The sequence below is a fragment of the Apteryx mantelli genome, chromosome 10, assembly GCF_036417845.1.
Source record: "Apteryx mantelli isolate bAptMan1 chromosome 10, bAptMan1.hap1, whole genome shotgun sequence".
Classification (NCBI taxonomy): Eukaryota; Metazoa; Chordata; class Aves; order Apterygiformes; family Apterygidae; genus Apteryx; species Apteryx mantelli.
The window spans coordinates 15511377-15534343 of record NC_089987.1 but is presented as its reverse complement, the minus strand read 5'-3'; the positions used below and the strand labels follow the sequence as shown (position 1 = coordinate 15534343).

Here is a 22967-nt window from a genome sequence, read left to right as displayed (position 1 = left end):
GATATTGCCATTTGACAAGAAGTTCTTTATTCAATCACTTTCATTAAATAAAACAGTGCTAAATAATGGTAACACAGGTTTGAATTTTTGTATGTATTTTCAGATTCAAAAAGGCCATAAAAACAGTACAGTCTCAGCAAATATTGAATGATTTCTACTTTTTTAAAACAGGCAGTTACAGCTTCTTTGAATTTTTAGTTTTTTCTTATAACTCCTTAGGAAACCTTAAACCTTTGCAGTGGGACTGAAAAGTGTCACTTTCTTCCTGAGTAACAATTAATTTCATGCCTGACAAAAAGAAAGTAAATTTCCCTTTATCCGTCAAAACTGAATCAGCGGATCCGCTACCCAGGCGCGACGGGCTCTGCCAGAGCGCTGCAGGAGAGCAGGATGCTAAAGGCATGAGAGCTCTGGACGCATGAAGGACAGGGCCAGAAAGTTTGGTTCGACTCTGAATTGCAAACCCGCTGTTGTGGTATGGCCTTGAAATAAACTTGAAATCACTTTTAAAGACACTTTAGATTGGTTTAGATCGGTTCCCCTAATATCTTAAATACACCTTTTTTAAGAGTTGAACATCTGTCTGTTGTGTGTTGGTTTTTTTTGTTGGTTTTTTTGTTTTTTTTTTTTTGGGAGATAGAGAGAGAGAGAGCAAGTGAGCCTTGGGGCTCTTCATAGTCTTTGTTTTCTCCTTCCAAAAATAACATTAAGTGTTGGGAAAATACACTGTGTGTATTTTGCCTATGTTTTTTCCTCAAGCTAATGCTGACATTTTAAAGTATTTAGGTGTTAGGAGCATGGGTTTTTGGTTTGGGGGGGGGGGGGGGTTGTATTCTTTTTTTTATTATTTCCTGTCCTGAAAGCAGCTCTGTTTTAGAGAGCTTTTTATTGGTGTATTAAAGAGTATTCAGAAAAGAACTAAGTAACATAACTTAGCCAACAGATTAGCCTTATTATGAAAATTAATTTTTGCGTAATGCTACAACCAAAATAATTTCGATTTCAGAATTATCCATATACTTAGGAAATTATTAATCTATGAAAGTTTCTCTTTGGTTTACTGTTTTATTAGTATAGCTCTGTCTGTTTGTAAAATCGAAGAAATAAATATAAAATTTTGCCAATTTTTTTCTTTTTTTTTCCTTGTAGCCTTTTGGTGTTAATCAGCCTGGTCCTTATATCATGTACACAACTGTAGATGCAAATGGATACCTGAAAAATGGGTCAGGTAAGATAACTTCATAGTAAGAATACACATGGCATGGTCTTTAAATACTTCTCGGCAGCTTAGAGAGAGATGGAAAGAAATCTACAGAGTAAAATGGGACTGGTTGCTTTGAACAGTGTTTCCAGATTACAAGGGGGGGAAAAAAAAGCAACTTCCCATTCTTATTTTCCAGATTGCATATTTATTATAAATATTGCAACTGTATTCTTTCTTCCTTTCTTCTGTCCCATGCAAAGTGTTTTTAAACAGTTGCTATATCTCACCCAGTCTAAAAAATCATTGGGTACAGTGTCATCAGCTCATGAAACCACATGAGCTTCTAGCAGTGGACTTTTTCTACAAGTTCCGTAGCAATTATGTATGAAGAAACAATAGTAGGCTTGAAATATCTAACTGGAATCTTGTAGCTACATGAAAAAGGATCAAAATAGCAGTCACTAAACGTGTTAATTATGATAGCTCACTTATCATGCATGCAAGGATGTCTTTTTCTGGAGTTATTCATTTCATCTAGCAAGCTTACTGAACTTCAGTAATACTGAAGTCTGTAAAATCATAAGTAGCATGAAGAAGATAGAGGGAGTGGATGTATGTCCTTTCTCATAATACAACAACTACAAGGTATCAAATAAAATCAGGGGTGACAGGGTCAAAACCACTGGAAGGAAGCAGTTCTTCTTGCAGCCTGTAGCTTAACAAGAAATTTAATTGCACAAAATATTGTGGATGCCGTAGTTTACATGAGTCCAAAAACTAAGTAGGTGGATTCAAAAAAGAATAATCCATTAGGCCACAGTCCAGACAGTGCCTAGTGCTGGAATAAGACTCTGATTTTGATGCTCCCTTCCTCTGTATCTACTGTTGGCTCCTAGAAGACACAGATTACTGAACTAAATGGTCTATTGGTGTAACTTGTTATGACTATTAGTCTTATTACCATGCTCTCATAATGGACCCCCTGTCACTTAGCCAAAATTCCCAAACTCCCAAGCCGAAATACATTCAGAGTATGCACATTGTTAAGTTGCCCCCTTTCCTCCTCCTTCACAATATGGCAGTTTTCTGCATCTATCATGTAAGTCTTACTTCTAGGTCCAAATTAAACTCACTATAAAAAGAAAAAAAAAAAAGCCCTGGCATAGTTCACTGGGAAAACTGTATACCTTTTTACAGACTTAATAGCTGTATTAGAGCAATTTAATGCTAATTATATACCGTATATAATGCTAATTATAGCATTTATTTAAAACAATAGTATTAAGTTAGGGGAAAACATGCTGATGTGTTAAGTTCTAAATCAGTGATATGCTCTCATCTTGAATGTTGTGCTCAGAACTGTTTATCCAACCTCAGAAAAGATAAAGGAAAAATAAAGATGTCCAGAAATATGTACCAGATAACTTCAAAAAACATATCCTGATATGTACTTCTGTATTCATACATGTTTAAATATGGGTTTAGGTGCCTAACTTTAGGCAAATAAGCTTGAAAGTTTTAGCTTACATTTTTAACCAAACTAATAATTCATGCTAATATGAAAATGTGGAGTATTTTTTCAATTTGTTGTAGGAATTCATTTTAAAAAATTAGCGGTCCTGCCAGTTTTGCCCTCAACTTCATTGCTCTCAAGGGTTTTCTTCCTGAGCTGAATTTAAGATGAGCGTGCGTACTCGGTCAGAAACATTTAGGGCCGCATGATGAGTTCAGAAATTCTAGTTTTGTGTTAGTCTGGCCGTGCAGCGTAGCAGAGCCCTGCGCTTGCGGGGCCAGCACTGCCTGGCTGGCAACTTGCCTCTCTCATTATTGTCGGTTATCACGATGAAGGCTTGTGAGTTTGTCGGAGCCAAGTCGCAGTATAGCTTATCTTGTTCACCATAGCAGAAAATACTGGTAAAAGCTTATAGAGGATCTCTCTCCGTGCCCACAGAAAGCCTGGTTTCTTATGGACATGAAACTTCCTTCAGTGTGCTGCTTTTTGGGGTATTTGTAGTCCCTAGTTACAACTGAATTCAGTGGTCTACTTAAGCCAATTTTAACTGAAGCCTAAAATGTCTCCAATAAGACTCTACCAATTCTGTAAATACCAGCAGTTGGGTAAAAGGCAGAACTCACTCCAGAGACAGATGGTCCATGACTCCAGACAGAATTCCCTGAGAAAAAGACTTTACTTGGAGAGGAACAGTTATTTGGGGTGTTTTGTCCTCCGGCTGCCCATAGGGCCAGCCCGCGGGCAGCGCGGCGCGAGCCGTACCTGCCGCGTCCTTCCCCCGCGGCAGTGAGGGGCCGGGAGGAAAGCCTGGGGTGCTGCGGAGGGGCTGAGGGCGGCTGGAAGATGAGGTGAAGGGTGTTGCAGGTGCCGTAAAGGAAGCTGGGCTGCTTGCAGAGAGGTGCAGGATTCCTATCCATGAGAACCCGGACTTCTTTAGTTTCACAGCTTACATCTTGTTTCTTAAGGCATTTTGCCTCAGGTTTCTACAGATTCATATCGTGTTGTCCATCTGTCTTTATTCCACACTGGAGTGACTTATCTTTTCTCTTCTGTTCTTCTTGATGTCTGGGTGTCTTAGTTTTAATCCTGGTTTAGCTTCCATGTTGTGTATTGGCTTTAGAGTTGAGTTTCTGACAGATACTGTTAAGACATATACCGTTAAATACAAGCAGTTTTATTGTACTCATTCCTTTTTAAAAAGACATATGAATGTTGTTATTCACAACGACAAAAGTGTAAACAATTTGGAAAGCACTTAGTATCTCAGTAAAGAGTATAAAAACTCTTTTCTTTTACAAATTTCTGCAATAAAAAAGACAGACTGTAGTTTACTTCTCTCTCCCTCCTGCTGTTAACTAAGCTACATCTTGATGACTGCACCGGCTGTGCTCCTCAGGGCTGTCTGCTCGGGGTGTGGACCTCTTGATAAGCCATCTTCTCCAGAGCTACTATCCAAGTTCCTTGAAAATAGTATCATCTCTGGATTACAAAATTTCTTTCCAGCCTGCCACTAAAAGCTAGTCCAGTGTACTTGTTCGGTGAGCATACAGCTAAATGAGGAAATCAACACGTTTAAAACAGTGTAATCTATTTACTTCTTCAGGCTCACGGGGAATTAATGCAGGCCTGCCTAAAATTTGGCACACCAATGCAAATAGAGTTAACCTCGTGAAAGCACAGATTCATAATTCCTTTAGCCATGTGACTGGGAATAGATACCTACACACAACTTTATTATCAGAGAATGAGGAGTACTGGTAAATAACTCTAACTGCCTAAGTAACAAAAAAGTTTATTTCCTGAGTAAAGAAAAACATTAGTAAAACCATCAAACTGACCATGCTCCTTTAGGAGAGTGCTATAAAACTGCTATAAATCAAATATACTACAACATAACAGTTCCTTAGATCTAATTATACTCATTTGGATATGTTGTTTATCTAGTCAGGGCAGTTTTTCACTACTACTTATTTGTAGTTAACAATCTCAAACTTAGAAATCTGATATTTTAAGTGAGCTCATCCTAAACATTTATAAAATCATGTCTAACAGCTGCTAGAACCTATATAATTAATTATAAAAACATTTTATATTTAGCATACCATAAACTATAACTGTAGCGGACTGAAACTTGACCTACCTGGATGATTTATTATATGTCACTTCTGTAAATAAACTTGATTTTATAAATTGACATGGTTTTAATGAGAAGATGGCAGAATAATTATATGTTTCTATTGGATTTGGAAGGCCTCAGGCTCAGAACATCTATTAAAAGGTTAATTCACAGCACTATAAACTGATTCTAAACCCTATCTTGTGGGACTAGGGGATTGCAAACTTAGATGAGTTTGTTTTGTGTATACTTGACCCTTTGGCTTTTACTCCTAAGCTGGTAAAATAAAGATGTTCTTGCCTCTACTGACTCCTCTGTCATGGAAGAATACACATTGCTCACAAATTCCCTGTATGTGTGGGGAATAAAACAAGCTTAATATTTGTACCTATTAATTTTATGTATCATCTTCTTAATATTGTTGTCTTTCATTTCCCTCTTCCAGGAACAAGAACAAGTATATTTTTCTTTAAAACATTTATCTTTTGGGGAGGAGTCTTTTGGGGAGGGGGGAGGAAGGTACTTTTAGGATTGCAGTTTTTACTCTGAGAAACAGTTATCTAGCATGATTTAATACTGTTGTAGTAACATTCATCCTCACTGCTGCCGTACTTACAATAACAAAAACCTAACGGAGCCCAGTCATGATGAATTTCCTTCTCAGCTTTGGCATTATGAAATAACAGTAATGAATTCCAAGTGCATTTGTGACCCTAGCAGTATTGCTACAGGGAATTTTCTAATACGCTCTTTGATCAGTTTCTCAAATACAATATGTTAATAGATTTTTTTGAGTCTGTATAATTCAGCCAAGAACTTTTCAAAGTCATATTTTCTCAAGCTATTATATTAAGTTTATAACTACATTTTCTTCTTGTACAAGTCCTACTTGTAAAATTCAGTAAATGCTTTCCTAACTAGAATTACTGACCTACAGGTTATTATCTTGAAAGACATGGTCAAAAGGAATATGATTCTGATGTAACAATCAAGAAACACCTCAAGCAACATGTTTATATATATATCCTGGCTGACGGTACCAAACTGGAACACAGAATGTTTTTAAATTATTTTAAGTGACGTTTAGGGCTTTTGTAGTATTCAAGATTTTTTTTAATTAACTATTTGTCTAGTAATTAGATCTTCCATTAAGTGTTTTGAAAATGCTAAAATGTTTTAGATTAATTCTTAATTTTTAAAAAAAAGGGAAAAAAAATGGAAAAACAAGAGAAGTTAACCTACATGTTACTTATCAAGTCAAGCTTTGAAACAAGCTGACTGTAGAAACAAAACTCCAAGCACAACACGTTGTATTTCTGCCCGCAACAGCTGTGTCCGTATCTCTTCAGAAACGTAGTCCTAGCAGCGGGGCTTGTTTAGAATTTCCCTAAGCTGAGCTCTGTTTCGATCGTACGGCTCACCGCACACGCCGTTCTGCTAGCTGCAGGCAAGCCTGACGTTCACCAGCCCTGCCTTTATAGGGCTTGTGGTCTTTAGCACCAAAATTAAATGATTGATATGAGTTGGTAAAATCATGCTTTTTTTAAAATCCATGCTCTTGCATTTTTGGGCCACATATAAACCTACAAAATACCTTTACTACATCAAGCTTTTAAAAGCATGGCCTCAATATACCTTTTCAAACTGATTTTCAATAACTTATTTGCATTCCTTATTTAATATCAAGGAACAGTTATATCCAAAGAGATATCTATATACATAAATATATATAAAAATATATATTAAAAAAATCTGATTGATTGATAGTTTCTAATTACTTTTTTTTTATATAATCTCCCAAAGAATAACATGAGGAACAGCACTGGTTTGGTTTTTTTCTTCCCCTAATGAAAACAATTCTCATCACACTTTCAAGTTAACTGATGCTATTTGTCATCTTTACCACTGATCTTAGCATTGGAAAAATTATTAACTGGACCACAGAAACCAAATCATGCAGTTAACTGAAGGTATCCTTCCATCCCTGGGCTAAAGTGAATCACATGGTACTTAAAGAACCATCCACCACGCTATTCCCGCTGCTCCTTGTTCCGGAGGGTTTCAGTTCTGTGACTATGGTATCTTTCGTGTATGCAGTACTCGGGCAAAGAGTAAAATAATAGTGCCCACGCGTCTGTCCTTAGCTACTTCGTTGTAAGGTTCTTTGAGCTGCCGAGTCTTAACTACGGGGAATTTACATAATTGAAAGGGTTTTTTAAACATTGCTGGAATTATTCTTTCTACTGTTAACATTTCACTATGTTGTTAAAAGATAGCAGAATAACAATTAGGACATATATGGTGCTTTTATTCTTACGTTGCTCAATTCACTTGTAATCTTACAACAAGAAATATTGTTAAATTAGCCACAAGGAATAGCAATTGCCAAAATGAGCATTAGAATTGAAAAACGTGGGTCGGTCTTACATCTGTGGTTATATCTCTGCAGACCTCCTCTCTCTGAGAGGAATTCAGTTGCAACAGTTCTTTCTATATTGAAGACATTTTATGCTTGAGATCAGATCAGGTTCTGGGGTAAATCTGGGAAAAGTAGGCAAATTCAAATTTCATTCGGGCTTTCTGATCTGTTCCCCACTTTCTGCCTTCTCCATTCCCCATTTCTTCTTTTGAACTTGTTACTTTTAAGGAGACTCCACATTAAAGTATGAGTGTTATCCTAGATTTTCAGCTCTACATCTGCACTTCCATGTTTTTATTAGCTACTAAGTAATTTCTGATATATTATTCTAACATGGTGTTTTTGAGCTGAATGCTGGAACTGTAAGCAACAATGCGACAGCATAAATTACAACACAATACTGAAGTTGAGCATAGAGTAAATTGAATTTGTTTGGGGGGGCAGAGGAATAGATGAGATGAATTTAGTAAAGCTAACCAAATGCAAGGTTTTTTTAATGAATGTCTGCATCCTAAAAAATCATCTGTGGTAATGAAATATCCCTAATCTTTGTTATTAAATATAATTTTGCTTAATGACTTACACAAGTTAGGTAAGGCTCGAATTACTGTAGATTACATCTATACTGCTCTATGTAATAGTTCAGAGCTTGAGTAAAATGTAGGCATGTCATTTTTGCAAGCTGTAGTGGAAATCCCAATAATGATTGTCTTTGTGCTTTCTTGAAAAGATGATTACCTACTTGATATGTTTGGCTTCATTTATTTTATTACCAGTAACACAAACTGATTTTCTCATAATTAACATCCTTGTGGTTCCAGAGGAACGCAAATAAGATCAGTTACTTGAAATTTAATACGGAGCAGCTGTTAATTTTTAGAATATTTTCAGAAACTGCCCAAGAACTGTTTCATATTACAGCACCAGCACAAGAGAGGAATGTTAAATTTCTTATTGGAACATTGTCTAGTCAAGGGTTGAACAAGTCAAGGGCTGGATGCTGCTCTGGAGATTTCATATCATGAACATCAGGCTACCTTTAGCCATCTCGATCTTTTTACCCTCTTTACTTTCTGTTTTCCTGCTTGCTTTCTCCCTCTTCCGCTTTCTCTTTGTAGGGTTCCTAGCCCTGAAGTCTGTCTGTGTGCACCTTTACCCTGCAGGATGAGAGTGGCAGCTATGAGCTGCCGTAACCTCAGCAGTACTGGCCGACACAAGTGTGTCGACTAGCCGGGCAGTCGAGGCAAAAATCCTCCCAGCTAGAGCTTCAGATTATATTGTTTAATGTTTTCACTTCTTCTTAAAATGGGAGAACATCTTCTGTATTTCAGCCTCTGTTACAGACATTTTAGTTTTCTCTCTCAAAGTTAAAATCTGCTGATGGGCTTGTGTTTGGCTTTACAATTAGAGTTTGAAATAAATAGGGTCATAATTGAAGCACGTGTCTACCAAAAATATTAATTCTGTGGGCCAGGGACAACAGGCCAATAAATAATTCTGCTTTAGCGAAAGATCAATTTCCATACCTAGGTGTAGTATTATCATATGAATGGGTTCAGTTCATATGGATCAAGCTATGATGTGTTTAGTCAGCTGTATGACTGAAGTCCAAACATAGATTTAGTTTGTTACGCAGTACATCCTGTAGAGTTGACAAACTGTATCCAAACCTACTAGCTTTTCTTTTTTATATGCCCTGATTCTATGATTTATTATTTTAAAGTTACCAACTTCTAAATGTGTTGTTCCTCAAGGGCATATTCATTGGTCCGTTCACTATCCACCATTACAAAATAGAGAATAATACCAGATATACACACCAAAACTTTATTTCCAAGGACCTCTTTGCCCATGTACTGTGCCGCCTCTGATACACCCTCTTGGAAATAGCCATCCTGAATTCTAGGAGAGACTTCCCATTAATCTGACTTCATGGATTATTGCAGAGATAAACTTTAAGTCCTATTTTGCACAGGAAGCACTTCATTGATTCATGTACATGGGACTCATTAGCAGCGATCGCTGCCTTATTGAAGCCCAGATCCAATTTGACAAATAGCAAAGGATATGAAAAGCCACTTCAAGTCCTTACCAATAGGTCGTTTCTCTTTTTAAAAAATGCTGCCTTCAGTCCCAGCTCAGGATTATTTGTAAGATAGTTTTGCAGTCCTCATTTCAGAGCTCTTGTTTTGCTGGTTTTGCTTTGCTTTGTTTTAAACCTTCCATGGCAGAATGAGCCTTCACATGCTGTTAAGCTGTGCTCTTCTAGATCACAGAAATTTGCTTACTCTTCTTTGTTTTTGCATTGAGTTCTCATGCTGTTTAATAAAATTGGTTTGTGAGGCGAACACAAATGTCTAGCAGCTATTTTAGTAATGACTTGAAACAGAAACATTGTGGTGTGTACCAGACAGCAGCAAAGTAAAGCTTCATTTTGGTGGTCACTTGACACTGCAGGATTCAATATGCAGACTTGCGCCAGGCAGAAGGAAGATCGTGTTCATAGAAGAAGCTGGAATCATTTAATAATTGAATAGCTGAATTCTGCTAGGAGGGATTTTTTGGTTGCTACAAGTGGGCACACTCTGCTAGTATGTTTTTCTATATAACTCCTTCTTTGCTTAGAAAACTTCACTTGAACTTCTAATGTTGCAGGCAATATTCCCAATCTTTAAATATTCAGGGATTATAAATTAGACATTTTTCCTCTATGCAAGTGGTTGGAATATTAGCAATATGATCTTTTTATTGTTTAAGTGGTTGGACTTTCTAGTTTTACTTCTGCAATTGTGAGTGTAAAGTTATTCTTAATAAAAACATATATTCTCATCTAACTATATCAGTTTGGGAGTTTCAGCTTTTAGAAGAAAAGTATCACAAGAGTGTTAGCAGTACTGCAAATATTAGCTATCATCTGTGTTGCAAATATGTATATTCAACCCACTTTTTCCAATTATTTCTGGAACTCCAGAAAAAGGAATTGCAGATGAAGTTGTGAGGTGAAGTTGTGTACTGCATCCATCCAGAATCTCCTACTGTGTGGACTAATGAAAAAAGGCAAACAGCTAAGTCAGAAGAGGGAGAAGCAACACGTCCTTATAAAGCTGAAGTTGCCGCTGCATAATTTTAACTACAAAGAGAGCTCTTTCTCCGGTATTTTTTTCACCCACCAGTGGGCTACAGCTCCAAAGGCAGCGATAAGGGAACTGAAGTAAAGCTTTCAACTAAAGCCAAGAAAATCAAATTCCCCAACTGTCTATAAGCTTTCAAGTTTGGATTTTTTTTCTGAAAGCTGCTTTGTAAATTTTTCATGCAAATTTGGTGGGTATCTCATTATTATCGCTAATATTTCCCTTTCTTCTGTAGTAAGTCATTCTGGCATATTTTCAATTAAACTAAGGAGCTGCCAGCTTCAAAAGATGGAGAAACGCTTCGCTGTGCAATGCAGCAGTGGCTTTAGAGCAGTAAATATCATTGTAGTATTTCAACCTATGCAGCTTAAGTGAGGTATGTTCACTGTGAAATTTTGCACAGCTCTTGAACTGGCTTTGTCTTCTTCCAGCCACATGCTTGTTGTTCACAGCTATGGAGCAGTTTGTGCAACTACTGCATGTTGGTTTTTGGAAAAACCTTCAGTTTTTCAAGGTGCAATCTCCCAAGAAAGCAGGCATTCTTGTGTTGACCTAAATATAAAGGTAGATAATAGTACAAGAAAGTTTAGGTGCAGGTCTGGGACTACAGGCTACAACTCAGAGACTCTGTTTTATGTCATGACTTGTATTTTTACCAGAAAAGTCATCTACATTGTCAACAGGTAAAAAGAATATATGTCTAAAACAAAGCAACTCTTTGTTCTATTTTCTAACTCTTTGTTAGATTTTTTTTTTTTTTTGACAGGTTGAGTCATAGTTCACAAATATCTTCAGTTACTATTTTGGTTAACTATATCACAGCTTATGATAAATGCATCATTTTGCAATTATGGGAAAATATAGCATCCAGAAGAAATAATCTTAGATGGTTATGACACTTTCATTTATGAAAATACATTTGGGTCTTATTCAGTCCTCTGATGTATGAATATTTGGGGAATTTCGAAAGTCTAGATGTTATTACTGTATTTTAAGTTAATCTCAATGGCTTTAACAGACTACTTAAAAGAAAACGATATTTTGTTGAGAAAAACTTAATAAAAAATTAGAAGAGTGATGCTTAAGGAGACGACAGGTTTGAAATCAGAGTTTCTTATAGTCCTTCAAATACGTATAGTGTTTTCACGCATTTTGCTCTGTTATTCCATAAAATAAGTTTATTTAAACTACAGCTGAACAATATCAGTATTGTGAATATATTTATGTAGGTTCAACTAGACTGGTTCAGAAATCCAATATCACACAGTATCAGTTCTGTTTAAAGAAACAATAAAAAACATTGCTACTAAATGTAAATGCAGTCACCTTTCTTTCATGAAGTTAAATCGGTTTCATTTAAGCACTTCTTATGCTGCTTAGGTGTACTCACCCTGAAATAATCTGTTTTAGGATATTGCAATTTAACCCAGGGCATAGTTGGTTACTCTTAGGCTTTTAGTAAGTATACATCAGTATAATGGAAACAGAAGGGAAATGTCTTAATTTAGATATACTAAAAGAGCAAGTACTGCATGTGTCACAGAGGACACATCATTCTGTTTTTCAGACAAGACTTTCAAAAGGTTAATGATATGGATTGCTTCAAATTTTGTATGCAGACTTCAAAAATAAGGAGATAGATAGATAGATAAAATTATGTTCAGAATGATTTCTGAATATCAGACCATGCAAAATTTTCTAAGGTTGAGCTGCTCAACATCATTAGCTTTTTCTTTAAAATTTGGTCTCTGGCAGGCTGAAACCATTGAAACCATGTCTTAGTGTTGGGTTTTTTTTACTCTGTCCAAGCTTTTTGAAGCAGTAACTTAATTGACATGGTTTAAAACAAAAATATAAATACTAACGCTTTACGGTAAGTTCATGGCTCATGATATTTGGGTGCTTACAAATAATATTTTTTTAATAAGGACACACACAGGAGAAAGGCATATTGCATTCGCAATATGAAAATTTAGATTTCAGTGTTGAATAATCTTTTAAGTAGTCTAAAAATAATAAGATACAGCATGAACAGGAGAGGTTTGGTTTGTTTGTTTTTTTAATACTTTGTCTTTTACTTGTTAAAAATAATAGTGCTGAAGCTAAAACAAAATCATGGCAATATGGTAAAGATACTGAAATACATGTGAAGCAAAAGGCATTTTCTCAGTGTTGCTTACTCAGACTTCCAAAAGTTTAATGAACAATCTTAGTATAAGTATCAAGTCCTGCCTTCCTGCTTGAAGATTGAATGATATTTTCTTATATTCTTGGAAAAAGTGGAAACGTATTTACAATAGTTTTACAACTAAGCAAATTTCTAGGGTGCTATTTAAATTAAATTTGAAATATTTTCATAAGTAAATGAATTATCAGTGGCAGAACTTCAAATATAACAGAATAAACTTTTAACAGTAGTTTTTTTGTTTTTAATCTTTGTTGAAAGTTTCTACATCTCTTTCTCAGATGCACACTTGTCGTTTTAAATTAATTGTTTGCAATTCTAAGTAGAACATGTAAGTAACCATCAAACTCTTGCAGAATTTATATGGTATATGTAAGTGGAACAAAGTATAAAATACAGTCTCAAAGACCTCTCATATTTGTAGTCAGTCAGCTTTAAGGTAAACTAGAACCTTCTCCATGCAGTCATCCCCATTCCTGTTTAGCTAATCTCTCTCAATTTTAAAGGCAAATAAAAAATCAAAATGTATTTATGCATTTTCTGCCTGCTATGTAGAAGAAAACGTTCCTTTTTAACCTTTGCAAATGATCCATTTACATTCTGAAGCATAAGATTTCATTATCCTTATCTTAGTAGGCATAAGAGCTAGTGTTAGTAGCCATGAAATTATTCAGTGCTTTTAAGAATTCTGGCTACAGTATCTGACTCTCTAATCTCTTTAAGGCTGACTGCACACAGTGTATGACATTTTCTTTTATTTCCTTTAATTTAGTTGTTGAAATGGTGTATCATTTCATTTGTATGAGGAAAGAAAAAAGGAAGATCTCAATTACAGTCTCCTCATAATCCTAAATATCTCACTCAAAAGTCATTCTAAATGCTTTTCAGTGGGAAATGCATTACACCAGCACTCAGTCTTTCAGAATTCAGCTTTAGTGAAACAGTTTTTAAACTAAATCCTCTATTATGTTATAGCATGATCAATTAATACATACCTTGTTTTTTTGTTTTTGTTTCTGAGTCAAGTTTAGTAAACTTATCTTTGTTCCTTATTACTTCCTTTGCCCTGGTAAAGTCTTGTCTTGTCTTGTCAGTGCCTTAAAATATTATGTGCTTACTCTAATCAGATGCCTATGAGATAGCTATTCCCATTTTAGAATTGAAAATTGTGACACAGAGATTAAGGAATTTAGCCAAGATCATGCAGGAAGTCTGTGACAAAGCAAGGACAGATTCAAAAGTGCTATACCATCACCTTAGCTTATTGGAAAAATCCCTATTCTCAAAGAGAAAAGCTTCTCAGTTAATGCTTTCTGACATGGATTCCATAATCTAGGAATTCCCCGAACAATGTATGCAGTGTTCTTAGTGTCACAGCAGAGGACTGGAAGTGCAAGTCCTATTTAAATGTTTCCATGTCATCTTGCTCATTACATGGTTTTGCAGGGGGTAAAACTAAATCTACAGTATGCCTAATTTTTAGTGACAGTTATTGGGGGGTTTTTTATAAATAGTATTTTAGCTTGATTAAAAAGTTAACTCTAATCAGATTGATGTTTCACATCTCATCTAAGTGAAATTAATTCAGATTTATCTTCCTTTTTAAACAGCATAATCACAGCTGTAAAACTACTGTAACACAGAATATTTACCCCATGAGGTTGAGGCCTGTTTGAAAACAGCACTTTATGCCTGAACTTTTCATCTAACCTGTTAAAACTTAAATTTTAGGCAACACAGCCATCTAGGCTAATGGCATATTGAAATGCAAAGACACTTTTCATTCTCAGGTTCCTTTATAATTTTCTGTGATGTTCCATATAATTTTCTGTGATGCATGTTATCTGCAGTTTGCCTTGTGTGAAGTTGTATCACTGAATGCAGATATCATGTTTAGTTGCTACAACAATATAGTTCTCAAATAGGAAGTACGGTAAACTGCAGCGGAGTTTGCAGATGAACTGAAAGAAATCCCTCTTCTCCCTTAAAATGGAAAAAGGGAACAACCACAAATAAAATGTATGTATATGACCACCATAGAAAACCTTGTAAATGCATCAGAGTAGCTACTTACTGCCCTTTTGTACATATTGTACGTTGCCTGTAATGATGCCATATTTTCTATTATCAACTTGAAAATTAGATTCCACTGGAGAATGTTACCTGTTATACTGGTTAGCATTCTTAAAATTCTTAGAATCGTTAGTGTTAAGTTTGCATTAAGTCCTAGTAGGCTAGTAATAATCGGTGCTTGTTCCCCAGCAGCAACGGTGCACGTAACTTCGTGACAGCAGGTTCTCCTGGAGCACCCTGATGACGGGATGCTTCTCCTTAGGCCGCCCTCAGTGTACCCGACAATGTGAGGTAGAGAGCTGGAGACCAACAACAGGGTGCTCTTTTTTCATCCCCTCCTTCGACCCTATTGTAAGTCTTGAAACCAGTATTCATATAGGCAGCTGCTGCTGCACATCCAGCAGGACGGTCTCTTATTGTGATAACAGAGGAGCCTGACAGCATATGGGAAGCTTCTTCCTAATAACCAGGGCTGGGGCGGGAGCGGGAGGTGCACAGGGGCATAATTCAGGGAAGCAGAACCATGAAGTAATCATCACTGTATAGCAGTACAAAATTATCATCATCCAGTTCTGCGTTTCAGAATTCCAGCCTTGGAAGAAACTCAAGTATGGAAAGGCAGAAAGGAGTTGGCTGTAAATATAATCTCAGGAAATGCAAAATGTCTTAGCTTATTTAAATCTCTTTAATGTTTCCCAAAAGTAACGTGATAAACTTGATGTTATTCTTTGGTTGGTTTAGTTTGGTTTTTAACAGCACAGAAATGGATCTTCCTCTGCTAAACTGTAGGGAAGCATCCTCTTGGAGTACCAGTGTCTAGCACACCACGCTATAAATTGATCAGCTAAAAAGACTGATCTCCTTGATAGTTTATGCATTACATTATAATATAATACTCCCATATAAATACCTATTGAAACCACTGGAGTTGCAACAAGCAATTATTTTGCCTATATGACAATTGAAAATGTGTTTTCTCCTGAGATGTCCAAATGAGAGCTTGTAAGTACACATCTTTTGGTTGTGACTTCAGCTGATCTCTATCTAATATGATGAATGTTCAGTTCTAAATAAGAGTAGAGGAAAAGGCATGTAAGGTGCCATCTGAAGTCCATTTAGACTGATCTGAGTCTGGCAAATGCCTGCAAGAGAACAAAGATAGTATAGAGTGATAGTTGCTGGCATACACTCCCTCGGCTTCCAGTGATGTGTACCTCGGTGTCTCTCTGAGCTAAAGGTGGTATCTTTGTTTAGAATCAGGATTCAAAACACTCCCGCTCTCTCCCTGTGCCTCTCTTCTGTATGTGTCCGATTTAAGGTACTGTATTAAATCACTCCCATCTCTTTGGGCAGACTTCTCATGCACATAATTCTGTCTATGGCTTTCTACAGTAGCATTACAACATTTGAATTCCTGTTCTACAATTCACATTCTGTTATGTTTTGTTGCTTAACTTAGGTTATGCCTGAAATTGTGCATCAGCTGTCAAAGCTGTGCAAAAATCTTGCACTCAAAAAATCCTGACCTCATATCTTTGTGAAAAACTGTTTCGATTGATCATGTAAACCCAATTTTGTTGTCAAGGATCCCTTGAACTTATTTCTGTTAGTCTGGTGAAGGGCTGAATTCACTGAGGTGCTTATGAGGTGATGCTATCGTTCCTTCTCTGGAGCCAGATCACTAAGAGGCTTTTTAGGAAATGAACAAAGAATCCCCATAGGATCTGAATCAGTTTGCAGGAAATGAAAAGATTACAAGATTTTTACTTAAATGGAATAATCAGCCACATCAGACCTAGGATGTTAGTGAATCTGTAGATAGCTAAGAACGCTTTTATCTTGTTTCCTTACTGCCCTTTTAAGTAACAAAAGAAAATGTTATTTTTGCCCCTACAGTCTCTCCTTCAGTTCTTTATAATTATATGCTCTCACTAGGACCTAACTTGCAACTGCTGTAATCCTGTTGCCATTAAATCAATTTATTATTTCAGAATTTGCTCATGAGCATTTATTTACCTAATTTTTTGACACATGAATAGCCAGTAGTTACTGATTACTACAGATAAGAATAAAAGTGAGCCTTCACATTGAATCTGAGTTTGTAAATCAATGGAACAAGAGACTCAGCGCTGGCCAAATCAAAATTAGTGTGGATAGCTCATTTCTTCTCAACTTGTAACAAACAGCAGAGTTTCAGTTTAACATAGAAATAGCGCTCAGAAGAATTATCTTATCCAGAAATCTAAAGCATTTAAGCTATTCTCCAAGTTGAGTGCGCACAAGTAGTTTGGCAATGTGGGATTTACCATTAAGAATTAAATAATCATATGGTGTAGTTAAAATTTCCTGAACATTTTTATTTTTGACCCTGAAATGTCTGTTTGTATAGAAAGCCTTTTTCAAATTACTTGCTGAAGCTTCTTTTCTAATTTAATTTCAGCTGGGCAGCTTAGCCAGTCAGCACATTTTGCTCTCCAGTTGCCGTACAACGTGCTAGGCTTGGGACGCAGCGCTAATTTCCTCGACCATTTGTATGTTGGCATTCCTCGTCCTTCGGGAGAAAAGGTTTGTTGAGATTTAACATTGTTAAGCTATTACTTATGTTGTTACCTTTCCTAATAAAGTTGGGATAGACATACTGTTAAGGACACTTCTTTTCAGAAGAATCTCAAAGTAGTAAGTTTGAGTACAGAAAAGTTTGCCAAAACAAAACAAACAAAAAATACAACCAAACACAAAAAAACCCGGTGTGCCCACTTTTGGGTGGAATGCAAGCTCTGAAGTGAACAACAAGACCAAAAGATCACTGAAGTTATCTATAAATGTTAGCACAGGTATATAGTGCTTGTTTATAGGGTAAACGTGTATGAGATTTGACAGTCCAGTTATTATGGTGTCAGCTGTAAGATTTCCCTGGAGTTGGTCTGGCTGGCCTGTAAATTCACACAGTGATAAAACCATGATCAATATGGTGGGCAGGGGAGATCACCATGATTATCCAAGCGTCAGGCAAAACGCAGAAGTAGGGTCCTGACCATTTGCAATCTTTAAAGGTTTCATGGTACTACTTTAAAAAGAGGGGTATTCACATTAGTGTTGTAGTCAAATTTTGATTTGGATAATTGCTTTGCCTGCATAAAATTCCTTTGTAGAATCAGTTCTTTTCTTCCTTCCCTGTAATGTTGCTGCTTTGTACTTTTTAAGTAGATGCTATATTTCATGTCAGCAATACTTGTTTTGATTTTTACTTTTATTTGTTTTTAAAAGTGCTTTGGAGCTTTCAGGATAAGAGATACCTATAAATGTAAGGGAATAATCACTTATTTAAAAAAAAAAAAAGAGGAGAGGGTAATTTTAGCTTTTTTGTTTCTCCTGTTCTATGTTTCAACAGAGGATTTCAGATACTTTGCTTTAAAGTATGTTGACTTGTAAGGAATTGACACAGCCTTTCTTTTCCTTTCAGTCCATAAGAAAACAGGAATGGACAGCTATCATACCGAACTCTCAGCTTATAGTCATTCCATATCCTCATAATGTTCCTCGAAGGTAATTTCATCATTTTGAAGTGCATGTCACAAAATTACATTATTAATGCAGAGTTTAGGCATCATGTATAGGTTTAAAAAAATACATGTGTAGGGAAAGTAAATTTAAAAACAACCAAGAGGAGGGTCAATTCTGTAGATGGAGTTGCTTCAGTGAATAGGCAGGATACTTTTGAAGTATTTATATAGGCTCTTATATAGTTCCCATAACCATTCAAAATCTATTAGCAGCTCCAATCCTGTAAATAAAAATATATTTGCTAGATTTACCAGTCTTCTTTCTGATAAATGGCAAGCACAGTAATGGTTGAAGTAGGCATTTTTGTTACACCAAACATGCAATTTGTGTCTAGTTTCATTTAAAAAAAAAAAAGCTTCAATTCAGCCCTTCCAAGCATAGTATCTGTTGCCACAGGTATGAATGTTTTTCTTTAAGTAAAGGTGAAAGGGTTACCCACGCAAGAGCTTCAACACTGAATTCATTTTGTAATTAAAACGTCCATCCCTGAAAGTCAGCATGTTTCTTTTTTTGCTATTAGAGAAAACATTAGTCACATATTCCAGCTGCTTTTTGCCGCTTGATCTACTAGTGAGGTCAGTTGCATTTATCATGCAGAAATGATTTCAGCATCAGTTTCGGCAGTTAATTTTACTCTAGAACAAATAAGAACTGAGAAGTGATGTGCCACTTAAGTTGCTAATTAACAACCACAGGAATGAGATCTGCCAGATGAAGAAAATTTAAAGTCACAGTCTTGAGGTATTTAGAGGTATGTGTTATACAGAAATTTTTCTTGATCTTTTTATCCTTAAACTATTTTTGCTTTTCCACTGAGGAAGTTTATGGACACTGTAGAATAGTGGAGGATAGATTCCCCCAAAAGAAATCAGATTTCACAATAAACATTTCTCAAATTCCTTATAATTTCTTTTAACATAGAGGTGTTGTTTCCTGAGATAGATATACTATTAAAACAGATCAAATTCTACACTTTACTTCTGTGAAATGTTCAGCCTCTTTCCAGAAGATTGAGTACTGTAAGTTCTGTTGTTTTCAGTAGAAACCTGTATCATCCCATTGATTACAAGGATCAAGTCTTTTGACCCAAAAAGGAAGAAAAAGAATGGAGGCTAACACTTAATAAGAAATCATTACTGAAACTATAGTGTGTTCAATACAGCATTTATGTACAAACAGCTAGTTTAGCTTCAACACCAAGCCTCTTTACAGTCTAAGAGAAATTAAAATTTGTAGATAAAGAAAAAATTTGCTAGTGGAATACCATGTTTGAAAGAGCTGGCAAAATGCTGTGGGCTGTGAGTAGGAAATGGAGATTTTTTTTTTCCTCCTGTCTCCCCCCTCCCTCAATTAAATAATTCTTGTAGGAGACGGTGATGAGAAAGAGTGCCTCTCCCTTCAGAAACGTATCTGCCGTAACTATGGTGCTGGCCGGAGCCCAGCTGCAGATTACACACTGCACATAAGCACCCCTGCTTTCTTGGGTCCTGTGTCCTTCACCCTTTGCCTGCTGGGTGCAGAGTCTGTTCTCCGCGATGGACAGGGAGATGCAGTACAGAACAGCTGATTCCCTCCCAGCCCTCTCTTGTTGGCTACTTGATGTACGAGGTTGCACAGATTTCCTTGGCTAGTTACAAACTCTGGCGGTGTGGAGTGTAGTACGATGCAGACACATCACATGCCGCCTGGTTAAATTATAAAATGGAGTGCTTGGAGGACAGACGTCTTGCCTGCTAGGTGCTCAGCGCCCAGGGAGCTTTGAGGGCTCCTTGTCCAGGGGTGCTCAGAGATGCGACTTGGTTGGGCAGCAAGGCAGGGCTGAGCAGTCCTCTGCGAGGCCTCGCTGCTGCCTCAGCACGGAGCCTCCTGCCGCCAGCCTTCCCTGGAGGCAGTCTGGAGTCCAGCAAGGGAGATGCTGAGCGTCGTGCTCCAGGAAGGCTGCCAGAAGCAGCCCTGTGACTTTGCTGTCCTCCAGCTTTCTCCTGCCATAGGCAACTAGTTCCATTGCCTACAACTTCAGTTGTGCCTGGGTGAACTTCAGCCTGGCAGAAACCAGCTGCTCCCCGTGAGCCTGTCCAAGGTGAGCTCCTTCTGTGGAGGAAATAAATAACCCATCGTACTGCGTTATTTCACCCTGCTTCTCCATCTCCCCAAGCCCCAGGCAGTTTTGTAGAAGTTTCTCTTATGCATTTTATTTTGTTCCACCAGGGGAAAAAAGGATAAATCTAATGAGAAAAAGTCAGTCCCTGAGGACAGCCATAGCTCTCCCGGGTAGTTCAACGGAAACTAAATTTAGACATGGCCTTACCTGAAAATAATTATATTAAGCCATGTATTTCTAAGTAAACACCATTAAGCTCCAGTCTCCAATTACAGTCACTAGTTTCTGTGGACTGTCATAGCCCATCTTGTGTTAGCAGGTTCTTTTTGTTTTTATAAATTAAAACTATTTACTGCTTCCTAATGAAGAGTATTAATGTTTCCTTGGATTTTGCTCTTCTGTATAGCTGGAGTGCCAAACTGTATCTGACCCCAAGTAACATTGTGCTGCTAACAGCAATAGCCTTAATTGGTGTCTGCGTTTTTATCCTGGCAATAATTGGCATATTACACTGGCAAGAAAAGGTAAGTTTAATTAACTGGATTTTTTCTGGTTTTCTATACTATTTAACATTTCCTAATATTTTACATAGTCTTGTATATTGTTATTTTGAGTAGTTTTCTCCTGTATAATTTCTGACACATCAGACTGCATTAATTCCCAGAAGATGATTATTATTAATTCAATATTTATTGCAAGCTTAAAAATTAGCATGTTTTTATTTAAACACTAAGATACCTAACAAAAAAAAGGGTGCGGGGGGGAATCAACAGCTAAGGATCAATGGCTAATAACAGCTATTAATGGGACAAGTGTTTGCCACTAAGCCGTTATTCCCAATTAAATGTGAATTTTTGGTTCATATCTAAGCTTTCTATTTTGTAGAGTTTTAAGGAGTACTATATTCGGAAAGTGCAACATAAACTCAACTTATTTATCTTGAGTTCTCCTGATAGTCTAAAAATAAGGAAAAACATCTCTTTTTCTGCCTCTGTCTTTGCTGATTGCAGTGACATTAGCATTCATGACCGTATAGGGAGTCAGTTGTGCACATATTGGCTGCTTTGCTCTGTGTGTCTGAATTATACATGCAGTGTAAAGATATTCATTGATTTGAAGAAGCATTTTGAAAGGGGCCTTTCATGTCACAAAAGAAATGCGTTGCTATTTTTCCTAACTATGCTCAGTTCGCAATCATTTCCAAGTGGCAAGAATGCCAATAAATGCAACTACATACCCAAACCATAATCTTAGCTGTCAAATAAAATTACTGCACATTTTGACATGGTAGAACTGTTTGTTATTTTGTATGTGTGGAAATAAAATGACCTTGTTAAACATTCAGATAGGTTTTGCACATGCTTCATATTAAAATATTACTTGTCTGTCATTCCCCACTTTTCAAAATGTTAAATAATTTTTCCAAATAACAGTAAAGTTGGGAATTAAACAGGCAAAAGAAGGAAATGCAAAGTGTATGGTGACTGCCCTTTAGAGGTCCTGCTGGCCCAGGAAAGCGTTGTTACGTGGTAGCTAGCAGGATGCACTGGCTGGGTTTACTGCCGCCTCCAACCCATCTTATGCAACAAGAGTATCAGAAAAAATATTTGGACTTTGAGTTGGAGAAGGATTAACTCCAGACAGTTCCAGCTGGAGAAATGGAGATTAATGTCAATATTTAAAACAATTCCTCATACAATAATTCATATATTTTAATGTAAAGAAGCACTCAGCCCAGAGTGAGTGCTTTCTGAGCCATTTGAAGACCCATTAAGTACGTATGAATGAAGTGGTATTGGTTATGTTGTAAACTGACTTCTGACAGCTGCATCCTGTTCAAATTTGGCATAAATGTTTGGACAAATTACATATATTTTCAAAGTACTGTATAAACATTTGTTAATTCTTATAATTTTTCAGTGCCTTCCTGTTGGTTTTTACCTTCCCAGTTTACAGAAGAGATGGTTGAGGAACAGAACAAAAAACAATCTTGACCAAGGCTGTATTGCACATCACTGGCATGACTGGAGTTAAACTCAGGAGTTCCTTGTTTCTAAGCTTATGCTTGGTTTATTGCCCGTTTCAGTAGCCCTCTCATCAAAATATTGCTCTGCCTAAATCCTGTTTTCCTTTACAGATCTCTAGAGTACCGATAGCAAAAGAAAGGGGAAATGTACTGGCAGTTACAATCTCTGCTTTTCCCCCAGAGGATTTATCTGTCTGTAAGCTGCAGTGTTTTATTCACCAGTTAAAATAAATCATGTACTTTGTCCTCGTCAGATGATAAGTAGTAGGAGAAGCCCTTTGTCTACAGTTGTTCTTACGCAGTCATCTGCCAGCCAACTACTTTATTGTTTAAATAATAACTGTAGTATTTAAGGGTAGTATGTTGCTCTGTCATATTCCTTGGAGATTTTGAATCCATTAAAAAAAAAAGACTGGCTCTCCAATCTCAGTTACTGGTTTTTAGTTTTGGTATGACCAATGAAAGACGAATTGAGGAAGAATTCACACCATTATTCATTTCTCAAAAACGGAGTCCGCTACATTAACCAGGCCCTTAGCGTTCCTGAATTCTGATTCTTTTTGCTCTGCTTTGTGTCATATGAACGCTATGCTTTGACAATAATACTTCTATGGAAGTTTTGAGGGATCAGTTGC

The 22967-nt window shown here is 36.7% G+C and overlaps 1 protein-coding gene across 2 annotated transcripts in view; it reads left to right on the top strand.

Moving 5' to 3' along the window:
• Window positions 1-22967, top strand: part of ITFG1 (integrin alpha FG-GAP repeat containing 1) — a 107151-nt gene that overhangs the window by 82466 nt on the left and 1718 nt on the right. Inside the window, exons 14-18 of one of the 2 annotated variants that reach the window (XR_010885292.1) lie at window positions 1150-1228; window positions 17082-17206; window positions 18105-18187; window positions 20713-20830; window positions 22256-22528. Coding sequence is in view for 1 of the 2 variants with exons in the window: in XM_067302546.1 (XP_067158647.1) it covers window positions 1150-1228; window positions 17082-17206; window positions 18105-18187; window positions 20713-20830 (405 nt within the window). In the remaining variant the exon portion in view is untranslated. The remainder of the gene's footprint in view (window positions 1-1149; window positions 1229-17081; window positions 17207-18104; window positions 18188-20712; window positions 20831-22255; window positions 22529-22967) is intronic. The other variant, XM_067302546.1, reaches the window with a different exon arrangement.